Source organism: Trematomus bernacchii, unplaced genomic scaffold (genome assembly GCF_902827165.1).
Source record: "Trematomus bernacchii unplaced genomic scaffold, fTreBer1.1, whole genome shotgun sequence".
Taxonomy (NCBI): Eukaryota; Metazoa; Chordata; class Actinopteri; order Perciformes; family Nototheniidae; genus Trematomus; species Trematomus bernacchii.
In genome coordinates this window covers 12,167,655-12,191,160 of record NW_022987714.1, presented here as the reverse complement: position 1 = coordinate 12,191,160, position 23,506 = coordinate 12,167,655, and the positions used below count along the sequence as shown (strand labels likewise).

The following is a 23,506-nucleotide window of genomic DNA, read 5'->3' as shown; positions in this document are numbered from 1 at the left end:
CAGGAATGCTGACTTTATGTAACTTCAGTCGTCATGTCCTCATTTTGTTTTAGGTTGTGTAGTCATGATGTGTTTTAGAGGGCGTCCCCATATGTTACAACCCAACGAGTTTAGAGTGTGTGTGTGTTACATCGTCCTCATATTGTTGGATAGTAGATATCGTCTTTAGGTTGGGTAGTCATGATGTGTTTCAGAGGACGTCCCCATATGGTACAACCCAACGAGTGTAGAGTGTGTGTGTGTGTGTTACATCGTCCTCATATTGTTGGGTAGTAGATATCGTCTTTAGGTTGTGGAGTCATGATGTGTTTTGGTGGACGTCCCCATTTGGTACAACCCAACGAGTGTAGAGAGTGTGTGTGTTACATCGTCCTCATATTGTTGGATAGTAGATATCGTCTTTAGGTTGTGTAGTCATGATGTGTTTCAGAGGACGTCCCCATATGGTACAACCCAACGAGTGTAGAGAGTGTGTGTGTTACATCGTCCTCATATTGTTGGGTAGTAGATATCGTCTTTAGGTTGGGTAGTCATGATGTGTTTTGGTGGACGTCCCCATTTGCTACAACCCAACGAGTGTAGAGTGTGCGTGTTTCATCGTCCTCATATTGTTGGCTAGCAGATATTGTACAGTTCAAACTATTTCTATAGAGTCTTGAGTTACAAGCCCAGATCCTCATGTGAATTGTTTTTACTCAAATCTGTGTCCCCTACATGAAAAGTCAATGGATTTCTGACACGTTATTGTTGTATTTTAAATTGCAGAAACTGAATGACATGATCACGGCTCAGCCTTTAGCTGACTCTGAAGCGAGCCAGAGATCCACCTCATCCTTCCAACAGGTAATTAAACATTTACTCTAGACTATTTCTATACAAGGTAAATTCATATCTCAATCAAGTCCAATGCCTACATAAAATGCCTTTTTACCTCATTCAAATTAATATATTGTGAAATACATGTAGAATCCCAATATAACTGTTACTTGTTTCTAAATATCATAGTAGAAAGATATAACCCTACCATTTCATAGCTGTATCTACCTCTTATAACATGAAAATGATCTTTATTGTCCCTAAATTCTGTGTGTTTTCTCCTTTTGCCAATGTGTTTTCCAATTTAACCTAATGTGTATCAGTTTACATTATCTAATTAATAGGGAAGTAGATCCATACTTATTACTATGGGGGCTTCAGGTTTTTTTAACAACAACAGCACACCTCAGAAGTCAGGAACACTGACTTTATGTAACTTCAGTCGTCATGTCCTCATTTTGTTGTAGGTTGTGTAGTTATGATGTGTTTTAGAGGACGTCCCCATATGTTACAACCCAACGAGTGTAGAGTGTGTGTGTGTTACATCGTCCTCATATTGTTGGATAGTAGATAACGTCTTTAGGTTGTGTAGTCATGATGTGTTTCAGAGGACGTCCCCATATGGTACAACCCAACGAGTGTAGAGTTTGTGTGTTACATCGTCCTCATATTGTTGGATAGCAGATAACGTCTTTAGGTTGTGTAGTCATGATGTGTTTCAGAGAATGCCCCCATATGGTACAACCCAACGAGTGTAGAGTGTGTGTGTGTTACATCGTCCTCATATTGTTGGGTAATAGATATCGTCTTTAGGTTGTGTAGTCATGATGTGTTTTGGTGGACGTCCCCATTTGGTACAACCCAACGAGTGTAGAGTGTGTGTGTTTCATCGTCCTCATATTGTTGGGTAGCAGATATTGTATAGTTCAAACTATTTCTATAGAGTCTTGAGTTACAAGCCCAGATCCTCATGTGAATTGTTTTTACTAAAATCTGTGTCCCCTACATGAAAAGTCAATGGATTTCTGACACGTTATTGTTGTATTTTAAATTGCAGAAACTGAGTGACATGATCCCGGCTCAGCCTTTAGCTGACTCTGAAAGGAGCCAGAGATACACCTCATCCTTCCAACAGGTAATTAAACATTTACTCTAGACTATTTCTATACAAGGTACATTCATGTCTCAATCAAGTCCAATACACACATATAATGCCTTTTATCTGCATTAACACAAAGGTGTTGTGAAAAAACGTTCACAATGTCAAGACTGACTGTTGATTCTAAATACCATAGTGGAAAGATATAGCCCTACCATTTGATAGCAGTAACTACCTCTTAAAACATGAAAATGATCTTTATTGTCCCTAAATTCTGTGTGTTTTCTCCTTTTGCCAATGTGTTTTCCAATTGAACCTAATGTGTATCAGTTTCCATGATCTAATTAATAGGGAAGTAGAATCATACTTATTACTATGGGGGTTTCAGGTTTTTTTTAACAACAGCACACCTCAGAAGTCAGGAATGCTGACTTTATGTAACTTCAGTCGTCATGTCCTCATTTTGTTTTAGGTTGTGTAGTCATGATGTGTTTCAGAGAACGTCCCCATATGGTACAACCCAACGAGTGTAGAGTGTGTGTGTGTTACATCGTCCTCATATTGTTGGATAGTAGATATCGTCTTTAGGTTGTGTAGTCGTGATGTGTTTCAGAGGACGTCCCCATATGGTACAACCCAACGAGTTTAGAGTGTGTGTGTTACATCGTCCTCATATTGTTGGGTAGTAGATATCGTCTTTAGGTTGTGTAGTCATGATGTGTTTCAGAGAATGTCCCCATATGGTACAACCCAACGAGTGTAGAGTTTGTGTGTTACATCGTCCTCATATTGTTGGGTAGTAGATATCGTCTTTAGGTTGTGTAGTCTTGATGTGTCTGGGAGAACGTCCCCATTTGGTACAACCCAACGAGTGTAGAGTGTGTGTGTGTTACATCGTCCTCATATTGTTGGGTAGTAGATATCGTCTTTAGGTTGTGTTGTCATATTGTGTTTCAGAGAACGTCCCCATTTGGTACAACCCAACGAGTGTAGAGTGTGTGTGTTTCATCGTCCTCATATTGTTGGCTAGCAGATATTGTACAGTTCAAACTATTTCTATAGAGTCTTGAGTTACAAGCCCAGATCCTCATGTGAATTGTTTTTACTAAAATCTGTGTCCCCTACATGAAAAGTCAATGGATTTCTGACACGTTATTGTTGTATTTTAAATTGCAGAAACTGAGTGACATGATCACGGCTCAGCCTTTAGCTGACTCTGAAGCGAGCCAGAGATACACCTCATCCTTCCAACAGGTAATTAAACATTTACTCTAGACTATTTCTATACAAGGTAAATTCATGTCTCAATCAAGTCCAATGCCTACATAAAATGCCTGTTTACCTCATTACAATTAATATATTGTTTAATAAATGTTGAATCTCAATATAACTGTTACTTGTTTCTAAATATCATAGTAGAAAGATATACCCCTACCATTTGATAGCAGTAACTACCTCTTATAACATGAAAATTATCTTTATTGCCCCTAAATTCTGTGTTTTTTCTCCTTTTGCCAATGTGTTTTCCAATTTAACCTAATGTGCATCAGTTTACATGATTTAATTAATAGGGAAGTAGATCCATACTTATTACTATGGGGGCTTCAGGTTTTTTTAACAACAACAGCACACCTCAGAAGTCAGGAATGCTGACTTTATGTAACTTCAGTCGTCATGTCCTCATTTTGTTTTAGGTTCTGTAATCATGATGTGTTTCAGAGAATGTCCCCATATGGTACAACCCAACGAGTGTAAAGTGTGTGTGTGTTACATCGTCCTCATATTGTTGGGTAGCAGATAACGTCTTTAGGTTGTGTAGTCATGATGTGTTTCAGAGGACGTCCCCATATGGTACAACACAACGATTTCAGAGTGTGTGTGTGTTACATTGTCCTCATATTGTTGGGTAGCAGATAACGTCTTTAGGTTGTGTAGTCATGATGTGTTTCAGAGAATGTCCCCATATGGTACAACCCAACGAGTGTAGAGTGTGTGTGTTACATCGTCCTCATATTGTTGGGTAGCAGATATTGTACAGTTCAAACTATTTCTATATTGGAACCCAAATAACACACTATTTGATCTAAATATACTTATGGTGAAAACAATTATTAAGTCTTGCTTTCGAAGGAATGGCAGTATGTGCTTTTATCATGCATTATATTCTAATTTATCCTTTCAGATTCACAGAAGAACACAACACAACACTTCACTTCAATAAAGCTTCCTCAAAGTGCTCCAATGGAATGCAAGGTAAATAAGTATTTTGTATTTACATTACTCTATTAGAAAAATGTATTGATCTTAACTGGATTTCTAAAGGACATTTCTAGTTTTTTTGTACAACTAATGCACTTTACAGTACATGCCAACATTCACATGCAAATGTATGCCAACATTTTGACCATTCATACACTGATCACAGAGGCCATCATTCACACACATTTGATGATGCTATCATTTAACTACAAACTATAATTTGTTCTATCATATCCCACATTTATCACTTTAACAGAGCAATTTCTCAAATACATTGTGTCTTGTTTCCATTTATGACAGCTGGGAAGATGAAAGCAAGTGGACAGGTGACGAAGTGAAGGCTACTGAGCGGCATTTGTATCCTTAACAAGCTGCAGAGTACCAGGTAAAAAGGACTGTGACTCCTGTCTCAAGGCAGAGCCAGTTGCTCTGAAAGACAGGGACTGGGTTGCCATCAAATATTACATTCACAACAGAATCATGGCATTAAAAAGGAAGATGAATACATAGGACTAGAACATGCCAACTTGGTCTGAGGTACAATTTTACTTTAAAATAATAGTTGTTTCTTCATTCTCTGCAGTTTTATTGGTAGGGATTTAATAATCAGCCTAACCTCAGACATCTTGTGTTAATGTGTGTACTTGGCTTGGTTTTGATATTATCTTGTTTTCCTTGAATTATTTAATTAGTTTTGTTCTTGTACAAGCATGTCACATAAGCTTGACTGTAGCTGCCAAATGTTAATATGTTGACATGTATCCATGAGGGATTTAATGTGTTTTCCAACCCCCCTCTCGTGGTCACTTTCAGCCAACAGAAATTGTGTTTTTGACGATTATTTACAGTTATGCCATCATTTCTTTCATAAATAAGGTTTGAGATGATAGGTTAATACTATGTTCTGTCTCAACAAATAATATAACTAGTACTTCAAAAGATTGTTACTTCCATCATTATTTCCCAAGTTTTCACCATTGATTTGTTCTTGCCCACAAGTTGTTTGATGTGGTCTTTCAACTATTAAGAAATTATTTGGAGTGGGGGCTACTTGTAACATGTCTCATTTATGGTAACTTTGGTAAACTATATTAAACGTTGTAAGTTATTTAGACTGGTTAACTAAACATAGTGTACACTTGTCATGTTTCGTGCTTTTTACAAGAAAAACACTAAAGAGAAAGTTGCTCATAACTTTCAAACATGCCATATCTACTTCACTGCCTCACACAATGGAGGATAGGGGCTAAAGTTTCTGGGTTGTGGGTGGTCTATTCTGGGTGTAAAAAATGGTTATTTTACAATTTATATGACCAAATAATTGGTTGTTAGGTTCTAAGTCGACAAACAATGTTTTTAAGTTGTTGCTATTAGTCTTTCTCATAACAGGCAAATGATGAACCCAACTCTGGCAACAATAATACTCAGACATGTTTTTTAGTTAAAAAGCACTGCATTTTGGAAAGTTGACATAATCCTGTGACTTTTAGTTGACTAAGAATTATTTAATCAAAGGCAGCGCCTGTCACCATGGTTCCATCTTTATGCAACATGAATCAAGCATAATAGAATACATTTGATTTATATAGCACACTTTAAAGACAACGTCATCTCAATGTGCTTATAGAGTATATCCTTATATACAATATCCTTATTGTTAGGTAAAGGAATAGTCATGAGGGCACCCTCTTTTAATTTCATATTTGCTCCTATTCTGGTTTATACTTCAATTTATATATTTTGCCAGCAATTCATTAAATGTAGAAACAAATAAAGTGTTTCATCCTTTTTTTCACATAAACGTTTATTAGAGAATTTGTAACTTGAAAAATATTAAGACTTTAAGAGTAAACTGACCACAATTAAATGCTATATACCTTTTTAACTTAGCTTTTTTATGTTTCTGGACTGCTCAGTTTTAATATGTTGTATCAACAAGTTAATATGAATAGACTTTTTGTGTCAGAGGTTACCTGACTGGCGAACATGAGTAATTATTTAATGTTGAAGTTTTAGTTTTTTAATGTACACCGATCCTTCTTATGCAGATATTTCAATCATAAGTAATAAAGGCATAGTTGCAAATACAGACTCTATTTTGTGTATTACTGGGTCTCCATAAGTCCCTTAAACTTGAAAATGTAGTGTGTATCTATGGGGTCACAATTCATATAAACATGAAATATCAGTGTGTGTTGCTAAGGGGCTCATAAGTCACATAAACCTGTTCATGTCCTCAGAAGTAGTATTAAAATCAGGTTTCCGCAAAATATAGCATTAAACAAAATCTCAATAGATGGATGTCTTCCAGGAAGCATGGATATGAAATGCTGTGATTCCCAGGTCCCTAGGACCTTTGGAAAGGCATGTCCCAATTTGTCACGTTTTTTTCACACGTCCTGATATATCCTATAAACACGTATGTGTGTGTGTGTGTGTGTGTGTGTGTGTGTGTGTGTGTGTGTGTGTGTGTGTGTGTGTGTGTGTGTGTGTGTGTGTGTGTGTGTGTGTGTGTGTGTGTGTGTGTGTGTGTGTGTGTGTGTGTGTGTGTGTGTGTGTGTGTGTGTGTGTGTGTGTGTGTGTGTGTGTGTGTGTGTGTGTGTGTGTGTGTGTGTGTGTGTGTGTGTGTGTGTGTGTGTGTGTGTGTGTGTGTGTGTGTGTGTGTGTGTGTGTGTGTGTGTGTGTGTGTGTGTGTGTGTGTGTGTGTGTGTGTGTGTGTGTGTGTGTGTGTGTGTGTGTTGTGTGTGTGTGTGTGTGTGTGTGTGTGTGTGTGTGTGTGTGTGTGTGTGTGTGTGTGTGTGTGTGTGTGTGTGTGTGTGTGTGTGTGTGTGTGTGTGTGTGGTGGAGAGTTCAGGGGAGAGATGTCAGAGAGGGGGAGGGAGGGAGGGGAGAGAGTTCAGCATCCTGACCGCCTGGAGGTGCGCGAGCTGAGGCTGAGGAACCTTCTTCCTGAAGGCAGGAGGCTGAAGAGGCTGTTGGAGGGGTGGGTGGAGTCACCCACAATGCTGAGTGCTTTGTGGGTGAGGTGGGTGTTGTATATGTCCTCTGATGCTCTCGGTGGCGCCTCGGTAGAAGGACAGCATGATGGGGGGTGATGCTCCGGCTCGCTTGAGCTTCCGGATGAAGTACAGGCGCTGCTGGGCTTTCCTCGCTAGTGCGGTGGTGTTGTTTTTCCAGGTGAGGTCATCAGTGATGGTCACCCCAAGGAATTTGGTGCTGGTCACCTGCGTCACAGCAGCGCCGTTGATGGTCAGGGGGAGAGGGGGTCGACGGTGGGTTCTCCTGAAGTCAACAACTATCTCCTTTGTTTTCTCCAGGTTGAGGAAGAGGTTGTTGTTTTGGCACCACAGGGCCAGCTGGTTCACTTCCTTCCTGTAGTTAGTCTCATCGTTGTTGCTGATGAGACCCACCACAGTAGTGTCGTCTGCAAACTTCACGATGTGGTTGGTGCTGAAGATGGGTTTGCAGTCGTGGGTCAGCAGAGTGAAGAGAAGGGGGCTGAGCACACATCCTTGGGGGGCCCCTGTGCTCAGTATGAGGGTGTCTGAGGTGTTATTGTTGACCCGTACAGCTTGTGGTCTCTCTGTGAGGAAGTCCAGCAATCAGTTGCAGAGAGAGGGGCTGAGGCCCAGGTCTGTACGTTTTTGTACAAGCTGCTGGGGGATGATGGTGTTGAATGCTGAGCTGAAGTCTATGAATAGCATTCTGACATATGGGTCCTTAGTCTTAGTCTTAGCCTTAGTGTTAGTGTCCAGGTGTGTGAGGGCTGGGTGGAGAGCGGAGGAGATTGCATCCTCTGTGGACCGTTTAGCTCGGTAGGCAAACTGAAACGGGTCCAGCGATGGGGGGAGGGTGGATTTGATCTGCTTCATGACCAGCCTTTCGAAGCACTTCATGATGGTGGAAGTTAGTGCGACGGGGCGGTAGTCGTTGAAGCCGGATGGAGATGACTTCTTTGGCACTGGAATGACGGTGGTTTCCTTGAAGCACGAGGGAACAACAGCCTGGCTCAGGGAGATGTTAAAAATGTCTGTGAGGACATCTGTGAGCTCTTTCGCGCAGTCCTTCAGCACACGACCAGGAATGTTGTCAGGTCCTGCAGCCTTGCGGGGGTTAATCCTCAGCAGTGTGCTCCTCACACTGGCTGGTGAAAGACGCAAAGCCTGGTCGTCGGTGGGGGGGGGTGATTTTCTGCGCAGGTGTGTTGTTCTGTGCTTCAAAACGTGCAAAGAAGCCATTGAGGTTGTTGAGCAGGGAGGTATTACTGTCACAGGTCTGTGGCGGTAGTTTGTAGTCCGTTAGGGTCCTTATGCCCTGCCACAGGCTCCGTGAGTCCCCGCTATCCTTGAAATGTCCTGTACTTTCTCGGGTGTATTCTTGTTTTGCTTTCCTGATGCCACGGGACAGGTCAGCCCTGGCTGCTTTCAGCCCAGCTGGATCTCCAGCTCTGAAGGCGATGTTGGGGGCCTTCAGCAGCGTGTGGACCTCCCGTCAGCCATGGCTTCTGGTTAGCCCGGGTGGTGATGGCTCTGTTTTGTGTCACATCGTCAATGCATTTGGTGATGTAGCCCGTGACTGTCTCTGTGTATTCTTGTATGTTGGTGTGATGGTTGTATGTGGCTGCCTGCTTGAACATGTCCCAGTCTGTAGTGTCAAAGCAGTCTCTAATGCCCCTTTCACACCGGCGCTTTTTCCTGTTCACACCGCAGCGGCGCCGCGTCATAGCTCCGGAATGCGGTTCACTTCCAGCTCCAAAAAATTGTCGGTCCAGAGGCAAGAGCTTCGGAGCTATGACGCGGCGTCGCTTACGTCTCTCTTACGTCGAGGCGTGCAGGAAACTAAACCCACCTCCCCTGAACATGGGTCGACTGAAGAGTCTCGTCATGCCTGCCTACAAGCAGTAGCGCTGAGCAAAGTGACTAGAAGGCAACCACACACTTATAAAAAAAAAACACACTTTATAAAGTCAGGCAACACGAACCAGGCTTCGTGTGATTCTGTTTATTTGTACCTTACTTTGACCATCCGTTCGCTGTTATTGATCATTGTGGAGAGCAGGCAGACGTTTTGTTTGTTATTATAGCAGCTATCGGATGGAATCAATACATGGGCTGCACAGGTTGTCATGTCCGACTATCACAAGTAGAATCATAATGAAAAATACGCCGGTAAAATGTGCCTGTAGAAAACGGCTTAGCAAGTAGTCAGTTTAGCTTCGGTTGCTATGCTAACATCACCCATGTTATACCAGAGAAACTTTCATAACAGCGTTGTGATGCCAAACAGCATCAATTCAGACTGACACACATTCACTTAAGGGGAACTGGGGATATGTATCAGCTGCTTGTGTGACAGTCAGACAGTGAATACTTTAGAGCCGTGTGAGCTAACCCGGAGCTAACGGGAGAATAAACTCCCGTGGAAGAGCAGCCAGCACTGCAGCGGTCGGTAAATGCCGCTGAAACACATTAATAAACAATGAACCACGGCACTCTGGAGAAAAGTATAAGGTTGGAGAAGTCGTTATTTAATTTAATCTGGCTTCGTATGATTAAAAGCAACACGATCATCGACCCGACGCAGTCCCCCCCCCGTTGTTGTTGTGAGCTCCGTTGGGGAGAAAATCAGCGATGTAAGCGGTGACGTCATGACGCAGCAGCGGCAGCGGCAGCTGGGCGGTGTGAACAGAGCGGGAGCTGAAAAGGGAAACCGGAGCTGAACCAGAAAAGCTCTAGCTAGGAGCTAGAAAGGGAAAAGCGCTGGTGTGAAAGCCGCATGAGTGCAGCTGTGCTGTCCTCTGACCACACCCGAACCTGTTTTGAAACTGGTTTGGTGGCTTTTACCCTGGGTCTGTAGGCCGGTTCCAGCAGAACAGTGAGGTGGTCCAACACAGTCTCACGGCATTTCGTGTTATAGTCACGAAATTAATCTATTGATTCGTGTTCACCAATACGATTTCGCCATTTTATTCGTGTCACACAGAACGATTTTAAAAGCAATGTAAATCATAACAAATTAGAAGGAAAAACAGATTACAAAAAATACAGATTTCAGTATTCTGACACAGAACGATTTTAGAAGTAATGTATTTATATTGGTAGTGTGTTTCGTGCCTGCACCAAATAATAACAAATTAGAAGGAAAAAAAGATGACAAAAAATACAGATTTCAGTATTCTGAGGCTCTGAGCCATTTCTTTTCCTCGCGGACGGCAAAAAAAACTCAGACATTATACAATTTTAAAATAAAACCACACAGCTTCTGGTATTCCAAGACCCGACCGGACAAAAAGACGTGTTGCAGGCACGAAACATACTACCAATAGAAATACATTGCTTTTAAAATCGTTCTGTGTGACACGAAAAAAATGCGAAAATCGTGTTGGTGAACACGAATCAATAGATTAAATTAATTTCGTGACTATAACACGAAATGCCGTGAGACTGGGTTGGGTGGTCAGAGAGGCCGATGTGGGGGAGGGGGGATGCCTTGTATGCTCCCTTGATGTTGGTATAGACCAGGTCTAATGTGTTTTTCCCCCTGGTTGGAAAATCAACATGCTGATATATTTTAGGAAGCACAGTTTTTAAGTTAGCGTGGTTGAAGTCTCCAGCTATGATGAGTAGGCCGTCTGGGTGTGCTGTCTGTTGCTCACTGATGGCTCTGTACAGTTCACCGAGTGCCTCCTCTTTACCCTCGCTACTGGGGTTAGGCGGGAGGTAAACAGCCACCACAAGAATCGCTGTAAACTCCCTCGGCAGGTAAAAAGGACGGCATTTTAGAACCATAAATTCCACCAGTGGCGAGCAGTGTTGGCTAACAACAACAGTGTCTCGGCACCAAGCGTCACTGATGTACACACACACACCACCGCCGCGAGTCTTTCCCCCGTTATCTTTGTTCCTGTCTGCACGGTAGCTTGTTAGCTTGTCTAGCTGAATAGCGGAGTCAGGGATGTTGTTGTGGAGCCATGTTTCCGTGAACACGTAAACACAGCAGTCTCTCACCTTACGCTGGGTTGATCGTAGCAGTTGTCTATCTTGTTATCCAGTGAGCGGACATTTGCCATAAGTAGTGATGGAATTGCCGGCTTGTGTGGGCTAGCCTCTAGCCTAGCCCGGATACCTCCATGTTTCCCCCTCTTCATTTAGCGAGACTAAACACAGGTGGATACACTGAATCAACTAAAGTTGTCGGTTATGGCTAGAGAATGCACACCTCGGAGCCTTCTGTGCCTAAGATAAGGAAGTGCTCCAAATGTCCCAAAACAATAAACTCTCAGATCGAGCTGTGCCCGGTCATAAACTGGCAACAATAACCACAGTTTGAGCAGCCCCTCCTTAAGGGAGATAGCAGCTGTCCAAGGCTGAGAACCTGTGTCCAAGGAATAGGAGGCACAGGAAGGTGAAACAGATGGAGTATGTCAAAGGGTGCCCCTAAGCAAATTATTCCCTAACAAGTGGCACTTCGTATACGTAAAGCATTGAATCATGGATTATTCTCGAAAAAACTGCAGTTGAAGCGTTCCTCAGGCTTGAAAATGACATAATAATAATAATAATAAATGGAATTTATAAAGCGCCTTTCAAGGGACCCAAGGTCGCTGTACATGGTGGACAGACAAAACAAAACAGACAATGAGGAGCAAAAATTAAAAATTAAAAATAATGGACATGTCCATTTGTTCTGGACATGCCCAGAACAAATGACTATATATTCACTTCTAAAAGGGGTAAATTAATCATCTTTTTTCTCAAAGCAATGATACACCTGTGAGTTGGCTGTAGAAGTGTCAGAATCAATATAGATGTTTTTATTTTAAAGTAAATTCCTGATTGAACATAGTAAAAAAATGTAAATTATAGTTTCCGTCTAAAAAAAAAACATGACTTATAGTGAAACCCACCCTTGAATGATGGGATAGTAGACTAAAAGCTTTAGGAATCCAGACCATAACATATAATAAGTACCCTGTATCAAGATTAATGCAAAACAAGTGAAATTTGACCTTTTTAGAGAGGTTTAGAAAAAGTAGGTCCAGGCGGACTCACCTCTGGGTACATTTGGGTGTATTTGCCGTATCTCTGGAACCCATTGGTCAATTTGGGTGATTGACACCTCTTTGTAACTGTTAGAGCCAATAGAGTTGAGGTGAAGTTCCTTAATCCATCTAAATATTACCATCGATGAGTTAGAATGATGCGCACGCAGCTTGCCCAAAACCGGAAGCTCCGTTACACTCTATATGAAAAATGCGTTTATTGCCATAAATGTTATGATGGATTATCAGTAATCATTTCAAAGTGACCCAGAGACATTGGATTAACCTCCAGCAGCGTTTATATGCGTTTTAATGCCCTTGAACACAACTTTTGATCAGAAAACAGCAAAGGTAAGACGTATTTGCCGTTTTGGCCCCGTAAAGTGAAGTTGTGTGTTGTCTTTCCTGGCTTTCGCTGCCGTGAGTTTTAGTCAAACAGTGATGATACTTATACCAATGGAATCTGTGGAATCTCAGTTTTCATATGATATATAGTTTGTGCAGATTGCATGAAGTATAAAATATCCCTACCGTGAGTTATGTGCTATGTGCGCTTAGACGCTTGGTGTTAGACTTGTGTTTCATTTAGGTAAAAATGGTTAATATTGTCTGATAGCTGAGTTTCTTCCCGTTAAGTGGGTATGACACATTAATAGGTTGTTAAATGTTAATAAGCCCTGAGACACAGTTTTGTGCAATATTGTTGGGTCTGCCCCCGCCGCCGGGGGCTATCAGGCTAAAGATATCCCTCAAACCTGCTGGCATTTTCAGATTGGATAAACTGTAAATTGGTTTAAAAAAAAATATTTTTGAGGCTAAAAGCATACGTGTTTTTTAAAATATGTTTCTATGACTTAAATCTCCTTCCCTATTGATAAAGGTTTATGTGCATTTTGAGATTTCTCGGGGCATTTCTTTCCCGTGCCCCCTTAACTTCTGACAATAAAGGGGGCATCTTTGAGTGAATCTCAATCACTTAAGCTACAAAATAACAATTTATACCATATTCCCTTCAGAATCATGGAATTGACATTGGGAATGTCACGGAGAGGAAAGAACTAAGGAAAAGGTTGAACTGTAAACCCTTCAAATGGTACCTGGAAAATGTGTATCCCAAGTTGGATCCCTTGGACAACGTAGTTGCCTATGGAGGAGTAAGTTTAGTTTCATCTAATGCTTTGAATGGTGGTAGAATTATTGCTGGGTGTGTGTTTTAATGATTCACTCCTACACACCAATGTTTTCTACATTTGAGCTCCCAAATATTTATCATTATTTTATTTTTTTTAATGTTTTTTTTTTCTCCCCTACTTATAGATGAAGAATCTTGATACCAACATGTGCTTAGACCAAGGCCCAGTGCCGGGAAACACACCCATCGCGTTCAATTGCTACTACTATGGACCTCAGGTAAGTTAAGATTCTAAAAGTGGTTGTCAAGATTCATCCTTAATCTTTGTCGTATTTGCTGCTGATTTAACTGCCAAAACTGCTTTTTAAAATACTTTTTAGATTACTTATTTTCGATCAAACGGAGAGCTCTACATCGGCGGCATCAAGTCCCACAAGTACAATGACAACCGGTGTATAGCTGACATTGGGAATAAAGAAACAGAACCAGGACTGTTCAACTGCAGAGAGGCTCTGCAGAAGAAAATGGGGATCTACTGGGACTTCACTCAGGTACTATTAATTAAATGTAATCTAGCAAAAGAAGCAACGGGTAAAATACTGTTACTAGTAAAAGCCCTGTGTTAAAAAATATTGTTGTTGTTAAAGTATTAGCATCAAAATAAACACTTAACTTAGCATAATGTGTTCAAATGAACAGCGTTTTCTTAAAGGTCCCATGACATGGCCATTTCTACTGATCCTAATTCCATTGTTGAGGTCTACTAGGATAGATTTACATTGTTCAATGTTCCAAAATCACATTGATTTCTCATACAGCATCTCTGTATAGTATGTGTATTCACTGTCTGTCCTAAACGGCTTGTTGGAGCTCCTGCCCCCCCCCCTCCCTATGAGCCCATGTGCTCTGATTGGTCAGCTCGCCCACTCTGTTCTGATGAGTCCACCACTGTTACAGCGGAACATCAGTGATTATGTGTTACAATGGCATTTGATAGCAACCAGAAAATGACACCAGTAATGACAAACAGATGAGAATGCTGCGTGGGGTCTGGGTGCCGTGTTGGCGGGACGTTGCGGGGCTCGCTGCTCCGCCCTTTGAGGATCGAGGAGCGGACAGTGTGAGCTGTATTACTGGTGTTGTTTCCTGGTTGCTGCGTGGGGTCTGCGAGACAGCGAGACATCGCGGAACTCAGCCTGAGCACACACATACACTCACAGCCAGGCTGTTCGCCACACAGTTCGCCACACACTCACAGCCTGAGAAAAGACAAGGCTGAGTGAGTGTGTGTGCCGGCGAAACTCCGCAGAGTAGCGTGGCTGAGAAAAGATAAGGCTGAGTGAGTGTGTGTGTGTGTGTGTGTGAGGAGAAGAAAAAAATGGAAAAAGAAAAATCTCCAACGAGGCGTTCTGGGGCAGCATAGACAGGTCTTTTCTGTGTTAAAGTTGTACTCGCTACAGGGTGTACTTTGAGGGTTTGTGACTTTGCAGACCGTTTACATGCATAAAAAGCTACATAACACACAAGGGGACGGGTAATAACCGGAAATGCATGTCATGGGACCTTTAACACTAAATTGTGTTATTACCTTTCACTAGGAGTGGTCATTTCTAACCGTTGGTGTTTTGACATATCTGAAATGTTATTGTTTTACCACTATATTAATCAAATGACTGCACAAACCACGTGTGTTTTCACCAAATCTGAAAATGCATGTAGTTGTCATAATTTGGTATGTACCAACCTTTGAAATGATAGGGTGGGTTAGCTCATGGTGACTCATTGTTCAAAATGTTGCGGTCGTCTGAATGTTTAATGATGACATACTGTGTAATGTGTATACCTACTGTTTACATGTATTCTCTTTTCTAGGGCAAGGAGTTAAAGAACAGAGAAACAAAAAGATGTCTGGAGATTAAAAAAGATACACTAGTAATACAGGAGTGCTCTGGCCAAAGATGGGAAGTCCAACACATAATCAAAGCCTTTTAAAGTGTGTCTGTGTGTTTGCGGCCAACCAGAAGTGCACTTCTCTGCTCATAGGTCAGTCTCAAAGAAAGCCAGTAACGTGCTATCATGCCTTTATATATATATATCTCTGACAGACATCAATTCATCTCCATCAACAACTCCAAATCCCCCACAGTCCCTGTCAATCATGGTGTCCCTCAGGGTTCTGTACTTGGTTCCCTTCTGTTCATCATCTACATCCTCCTACTTGGACAATTCCTCTGTCAAAACTAACTCCAGTTCCGCTGTTATGCCGATGACACACAGCTCTACCAATCAACAAAATGTATTTCTCCAACCACACACTCCCAACTCAGCACCTGCCTCACTGACATTACAATTTGGATGCAAAACAATTTTCTAAAACTCAACTGCGACAAATCAGAACTCATAATCATCGGCCCAAACTCACTTACCCGCTCAACCCAGGATTTTTCACTTACCATCGATGGCTCCATTGTCAAGCCCTCCAATCACGTCCGTAATCTTTGCTTCATCCTCAACCCCACCCTCACTTTCCTCCCTCGTGTTAACCAGGTCACAAAATCCGCCTTCTTCCACTTAAAGAACCTTGCCCGCATCAGACCCTCCCTCCCATGTCCGATGCTGAAACTCTCATCCATGCCTTCATTACATCCCGTCTTGATTACTGCAACAGCATTCTTTATGGTTCACCTGCATATATCCTCAAAAAACTTCAATATGTCCAAAACTCTGCCCGTATGCTCACCTTCACCCGACATTCCTACCACATCACCCCTAACCTCCATGATCTCCACTGGCTCCCCATCAAACCCCACATTGACTATAAAGTCTTACTATTCACTGAAAAAGCTTTCCACAACCTTGCCCCCCCCCCTACCTCTGTGACCTCATCCAACGACACACCCCCACCCGTCGCCTCAGATCTGCTGACGCTTACCTACTGCAGCCAATCAGAACCAAGCTCCAGACCTGGGGCGACGGGGCCTTCGCAGAAGCCTCCCCCTCACTCTGGAGCTCCTTCCCCAGCCACGTCCGATCTGCCAACACTCACATAAGTACTTATTATCTTTCCTTCTTTATCTGCCATTTTTCTTTTGTTTGACACTACACAACGGAATTTGCTGATTGGACCAGAAAATTGCATTGTTTTCAATGTAAAATATTTTTATTTGGTTCTATTCCTTTAAGGTTTAGTGGCATTAGCCGCGTTCACACCAAGTACTTTCCTGTACTTAGTTCCGGCACTAAGAGCCCCGGCGCTTTTAACCCCAGGGCACTTAGTACAGATCGCGTTCACACCGGAGTACTTTTCCCTGAGGGAATATTACGCAAATGAGCCGCTGACGTCACTTCTTCTTCTTCTGCTTTGGCTTTACTGGCAGGCCACAAACCACTTCACGGCGAGTACAGTAGGTGGCGGTATGCACCTTAAAGTTGTTTGCAATCCGCTGCAAAACAAGAGAAGAAGAAGAAAAACTTCCCGCGTATACTGCGACGCCCACCCACTCGCTGTACATTAGGCGTCTGTTGTTTACCTTCCGACCTCAGACATGATGGAGATGGAGTCCACTGAAGTTGTGCTGTTTGTGCTCATGTTATACAGCTTTGTAACTGAGTTAATGCAGCCTGAGCAACTTGCGTACAATAACAAAACAAGTCGAGCACGAGTGGTGGTGGAGAACGCTTTTGGCAGACTGAAGGGCAGGTGGCGGTGCTTGATGAAAAGAAACGACTACAAGATCACAATCCAGGTGGCAGCATGTTGCATATTACATAACCTTTGTGAAAGTAATGAGTACAGGGACGAATGGACTGCCTTACCGGCGACCCAGCTTTATGAGGCATCTGAACAGCGTGTAAATTGTAAACATTTTGACAATAAAGCTAATCTTTTGTACAGTGCTTGTTTCTCTTTTATTTTCCAGTCAAGACAGGCAACATTACAATAGTGTACAGTGTGGCAATATAATAACAATAAACTGTGCCAGGTGTGTTGTATGCACAGTAAATAGGCTCAGCAGCAAACCCACCGTTATTAGTGTATATATATATCTTCCTCAGACCCACTGCATCAGTCTGCCATAAACACTATGGAAACATAAATGTTAGTTTCGGCCCATAGTGGACTCCATTTTGTGTTGTGTAAAATGGGGGGGGGGGGGAATTAAAGGTTTGCAAATCCCCATGTCCTCCTCAGAGGACAATCATAAAAACATTTAGTTTAGGTCAAATAATATTTAAAATTATATAAATTATCATATTTGTGTATGTGCCCCTGCCATTCCTCCACAAGGTTGCAACATTGATGATAAATGACAAATAAAGCTTTGCCAGTTTATAACCGATGAAACATGATGGTATCAGAATAATCACTTACATGTGATGTATAGGATGCTACGGTCACTAAAGATAAAGTGTCAGGAGAAATAAGCAAGCTACAGGATCTGTTTAACAGTAAATAGAAGTTCACATTTTTAATGTAAATAAAATAGAAGTTGTACATGTAAATTAACATTATCAATATAAAATAAAGTGTCAGTTGTATCAAGACTATATAATAACAGTAATAACAATAATATAAAATGAACTGGTGAGCATCTTGTCCTCCGTTTCCTGGGCCTTGGTGAACAGCACCATCTGATCCCCGTGCATCGACTCTTTCACCACGGCACGCCGGTCCTCCAACGCCTGGACGGTGTCAAAGAAATTCGCATCCCGTGTCCGCTTTCCTAAGAGGGGAAAATAAGCAAGATACAAGATCTGTTTAGTCGCCATGTAGTTTTACAACATACTAGGAATGTGTTTTTTGTATTTTCACAAATAGAATTAAGGTTTCACAAATCTGAAACTGTGTTATAAAGAATCTTTTGACTCTCTGGGATAATCCAGTCCAAATAAATCGGCTATGCAGCGATTTAAGAGGTTCAAACACGGAGGATTGTGCTTCATGTATGCTTGAATTTTGTTTAATGTTGTTCAGGCAAGTTTTCGTACCGGAAGTCATGTGACCTCTAGCCCGGATGTTTACAATGTTTGTGAGAGACATTTGTAAATGCCGGTCTGCGAATACGTTTTCACGCTGTTTCATAATTGTACCAAGAAGGAAATAAACATGATTGTGAACATCAGTTCGATGCGTAACGTTCTTTCAAGACAAAGTTACAGTGTGTGTACCTTTGCGTTTGGTTGCTGGTAAGGGGGACGAGCTAGCGCTGTGATCTAGAATGCAAAGCTCGCTTGTTTCCAATCCCGAGAGTTGTCCATCCTCGCCTGAAACAGACGATTAGTGCCATGAGTTAGTGAAGCAAATTACAGAAACACTACACAGTTATTCACAAGTCAAAACGTTTTCATACGGCCGAGAATATCTAGCTAGCTAGATGTAGCTAGCTCGGGGCCGGTGTTAGCCTATTCAACCTAGCATGGCTAGCTTGATCTACTGAGCAAATAAAAGTACATCTGAGACCATTATTGTGCAGATTAAAACCCCAGTGCATGTAGTTGATTTTACCTTCGTCGTGGTAGTCATCGTTGGCCACTGAATCCGCCGTTTGTAGTCCTGAGTTTCTTTATTTTTAGCCGGCTGTGCACGATTCCCAGGTCGAGTGAAAGCTACTGAACTGGCTTCAGTAGCATTCCCTGGGTCGCGTCCTCGGCGTAGATCTCCAGAAGCGCCGACACCTCCTCATCATTTCTTGATGCTTGCCATAACTGCTTTCAAAAACAAACCCAACGCTCCGTCGGTGCGTTGGGATTTTGTAGCGAGGGAAAACAATGGCGTCTCCACACATCATTTTCACAGTTGTACGGGCGTGGTTTGCAATTCGCCCAGCCAATCAGCACTGGGGCACTTTTGGGGCACTTTTCACCCTCAGGAAAGTACGCTCTCTCTGCCGGCTCTAAAAATGGGGGTAAAAGTACCCGAGATTAAGTACGATTTTTGGTGTGAACGCGACATAAGGGGTACTAACGGAACTAAACGCGAAAAGTACGGTGAAAAGTACTCCGGTGTGAACGCGGCTATTGATGCTGTTATGAGCAGGATCCTGGTTAGAGATAGGCATAATGTTTCTCAGTAGATCTCATTTGGGGATTGTTGACAGGCAGCATCTTACATCAGGCCGAAACGCAACCTAAAAATGCAATTCAGCCCATTTTCATCTTTGCAATCTTTTCACTCAGGGACACTAAATATATTATATGCAATGAAAAAGCTAATGCAAATGTAGAAGATAGTTTGCTGAATTTCTTCCATGGTAGCTGTGTTCACAACAACAAATGCTATCAGATAGATGCAAGTGCTTTCATTGCGTTGCTGTGATGAAATGTGACCTTTTTTACATCTATCACAATCAGCCAGTTGTTACAAATGCCATATATGGAAGCATTGTAATGCAATACGTGCTGTTTTGTGAACATCCAGTCTAGAAATATAAACGTTTTCTTGGTAATTTATTTCTACTTTACACTGCAATATAATCAGTATAGAGAAATTCAAATCATAAGGTAGACGAAAATGAAGTAAAATGAAGGGTGAAAAGCATTGGGGTGAAAAATAAAAAGGGTAAAAAAAAACAGCATGCATGGATAAGTGAACGTTAACAAGTCCACAGCTTAAATAATTCCTGTATACCTTCTAGATAAAACGATGTTAATGAATGGGTTCCGAACAGGTTTAAATGTACTATGGCATTTGGTCATTAAATGTTGTCAGGTTTTACTTCTGCAATCTGATTCAGAGAAGGGAATTTGTGTCCATTAGCACTGGCCATTTACATCTAAAAAAAACGTTATGTTAAAATCGTATTACAGAATGGATGGAACCTCTTTTTGAGTGAATATGTATTCTTTATGTTGAGTGTATAAATTATCTTGGTGTTTTCTAATGACTTTTCTATTCTGGGGAGCCTTGATACCTCTACCACCGTTTTGTAGACAGAGGCCTATGTTCAAAATATGTTGAAATATTATTGTCTTTTGAAATCTACATTTGGAAATAAAGTTTATGTTTGAATTGGTTTGTCTTTGAATTGTGTTTGTTTTGGTATTAAAGGCCTATCTAGCTTATATAGCCCAAGAGCTTCCCTTATGCCGATATAGGAAATGGCAATGTGCCGTCATGAACAGCAATCTTTGGAGGATAATAGCAACCGCAACCTATTATAGTAACCTACACGTGAGCGAAATAGCATCACTTTTACAATTTAAACTTTTTAAACTGGTAGGCACTGTTATGTGCTAGTTGTAACAGCTACTATATGACCAATGAACAAAACCAAAAAAGGACTATGGAATTACAATTTATACTTTTATAGCTAAATGTAAACAAGGGACACATGGTGAACATCACAAAGAAACGCTGAATGTAATCAATGGCAGCCATCTGCCGACTGACTGTTGCTGTTGCTATTGACGCTATCCTCCTACGATGGCCACAACGCTCCACATTGCACAGTGGTTCCCATTGCCTGTAGTCAAAAGAGAAAAAACTCAAATAGAATAATAAATCAACATATGTTTTAGCCGTTAAGTTATATTACACAGCGTAAGAGATTAATGTTTAAGGTATATTCACATAACCTTAAAGGGATGGTTTGGATGTTTTAAAGCTGGGTTGAATGAAAAACGTATTAAAAAAAAGTGAGTATCAACTACTGCAGAAACTAGTTTGAAGAAACAAGACAGGAGAACCAGCTCAGGAGCAAAGGAATGTATTGCTGTGGAAGGTGGCAGCAGCTAAATGTATTTTAAGCTATTTTACAATGACAGCTTTCATGTGACCTGGCATCCTCAGAACCAGTCTGTATGGTTGCTGTTTGTTGACTCGATGTCCCTCCTAGCAAAACTATTCAAGCTGTTTGTTTTTCTTTTGGCTTGTACTCACCAGTCTTTATCTCGATCAACTAGCAGAGCTTTTCATTATTAAATGCCACTCCTCAACCGTTGACATCATGTCATTACAGAAGCTGAGGGTTTCACTAGCTGACAGGTACAATTGGCTCTTGTGGGCAGGGCTGGAGTGTGGTCAAGATTTAAAAAATCTTGACCACATTTCAATGTTTTTTCAATGGTATAAAGGTCTGGAGATTTGGCACAAAAACGTGTCTGGGGTTTATTTTATGGGTGAACATATTCTTTATGTTGACCGTAAAATGGATCTTGGTGTTTTCTAATGACTTATCTATTCTGGAGAGCCTGCTATATTTCATGGTTTCACATTCCCGGGGGGTATAGTCTGTTTATTCACAGCTGAACTCAGTGGAATTCAAAACAAATATTAGTTTTTTTGTGTTTAGACAAAGGCCTATGTTGAGAATGTGTTAAATAAAATTAAAATTGAATCTACATTTGCAAATAAAGTTGATGTTTAATTGGTTTATCTTTTAATGTTTTTAAGTAAAGTTCTAGCTTAATGTCTCCAAAAACTGTCCTGATAGCTGAGTGGTGAGTTATTCCCTTTGTTAGGGGACAAAAGACAACCAACACCAATTTGTTTGTGTTACTCAAGTACTGTACCAATGAACAATTTTTAGGGACTAAAAATGTATTTACATTTCATGCTACTTTGTACTTCTAGTCCACTACAATTCAGAGGTAAATGGTGTACTTAAACTACATTTATTGAATACCGTAGTTACTTTGCAGATTTGGATTATGATGTGAAATATAATCAACACTTAAATCAGACTTTAGTTACACCTGGAGTAAATTCACAAGCTACCCTGCTGCAGTATACAAAGTCATTAAAACTAGCTGCACCTTTACCAGCTTTGATAAACACTTTAATGATCAATAATTATAATCATATTATTCTGAAATGGACCAATCTGCATAATGACTCAAAAGGTAAAAGTAGCCTACTCATTAATAATGGTTTGATATTTTGGATGCAATACTTACTTTTACTTGAGTAACATTTTGAAGGCAGGAGTTGTATTTGTAACCGAACATTCCTTCACTCTGGTACTTCTACTGTTACTCAAGTACTTCTTCCACCTCTGTAATATATATTGTAGAGCGGTTCAATAGGTTTGCACCAGGGGCGTCGCCTGGGCCTGAAAACATTCGGGGCTTAGCCCACAGTGGCGGCGGCACTAGTGGCATTTTTTACTGCAACACTCCCCACACGCACACACACAGTACACCCGCGACTGTTACAATAAAGGCTCGATAATCAGCTCACGGCATATAGGCAGGGGTAAAGTGGTATTTTTTATGAGTGGGGGGCAGACCTCACCTCCTCTAGGGGGGTCCGGGGGGATGCTCCCCCGGGAAGATTTGTTTTTAAATATTGAAGTTAAAAGCATCAATCTGGTGCACTTTGAGAGCAAAATGAAGAGATCTATGGATACCTCTCTCAGCACCCATATGAAACAGAACTGTAAACAGATGTACTTTTTCTTTATGGATATTTTACAAATCACTCCCCTTTTAAACTCTATTCTTGTTTTACTGCCATATAGTATTTCATAACTGTTTTTCCTTTATTCTCTTATTTTTTTTATAACTATAATTATCATATGAAGGTGTGCCGCGGAAATAATCTTTTGAATAATTTGTGACCAAACAGTTTGAGACCCACTGAGATAACTTAGACTAAAGTTAAGTATCTAAACACTCAGAGAGTCCTTTAGCTCACCTGAGTCTCTCAGTCTGAGAGGAGAGGACTCTCCTCCAGCTTGTTGTGGAACAAACAGCTCCTTATGTCCGTTAGTGCAGCTAGCTAACCAGATGCTAACAACAGGTCCCTGCTGGCAGCGGTCCCTCCCTCCCCCTCTCTCCCTCTCTCTCTCTCTATCACATGTAGTGGAAACGCGGCATATAAATGCGCTATTGCCACACACACACAGAGCCGAGCTTGAATGACACAAGCACACGTTTACTTCCATGCAACTCTCTGATTGGTCTGGTGTCATGCCTCTGTTGCATTCACTGAACACGGGAAATTACAGTGTTGCCGTCCTCTCTTGTGTCATGATGAGGTTCACGTAAAGCACGGTTAATGTATTATATTATTGAGGGAGAATTGTCCGGGGCTACAGAAAAAACATTCGGGGCTAAAGCCCCGGATGCCCAGGCCAGGCGACGCCACTGGTTTGCACTGCAGGTGTCTTCATGAAACGCTTGTCTCCACGACACCGGAAAAAGCCGACATCTAACGAAC

The 23,506-nt window shown here is 41.5% G+C and overlaps 1 protein-coding gene and 1 long non-coding RNA gene across 4 annotated transcripts in view; both read left to right on the top strand.

The window, feature by feature from the left end:
• The window catches only part of LOC117491658 (probable polypeptide N-acetylgalactosaminyltransferase 8), a 28,170-nt gene extending 11,535 nt beyond the window's left edge, over positions 1–16,635 (top strand). For both annotated transcript variants that reach the window (XM_034141741.1, XM_034141743.1), the window contains 4 exons: positions 13,232–13,369; positions 13,533–13,625; positions 13,728–13,898; positions 15,220–16,635. In XM_034141741.1, the coding sequence (XP_033997632.1) occupies positions 13,232–13,369; positions 13,533–13,625; positions 13,728–13,898; positions 15,220–15,339 (522 nt within the window). In that variant the 3' untranslated portion in view covers positions 15,340–16,635. The remainder of the gene's footprint in view (positions 1–13,231; positions 13,370–13,532; positions 13,626–13,727; positions 13,899–15,219) is intronic.
• Positions 722–6,634, top strand: LOC117491659. Of its 2 annotated transcripts, XR_004556785.1 has the most exons (5): positions 722–843; positions 1,874–1,951; positions 3,092–3,169; positions 4,098–4,168; positions 4,475–6,634. It is a non-coding gene; the product is annotated as an uncharacterized LOC117491659 (long non-coding RNA). The 2 variants fall into 2 exon arrangements; XR_004556786.1 differs by lacking the exon at positions 1,874–1,951.
• Positions 16,636–23,506: the final 6,871 nt, after the last annotated feature.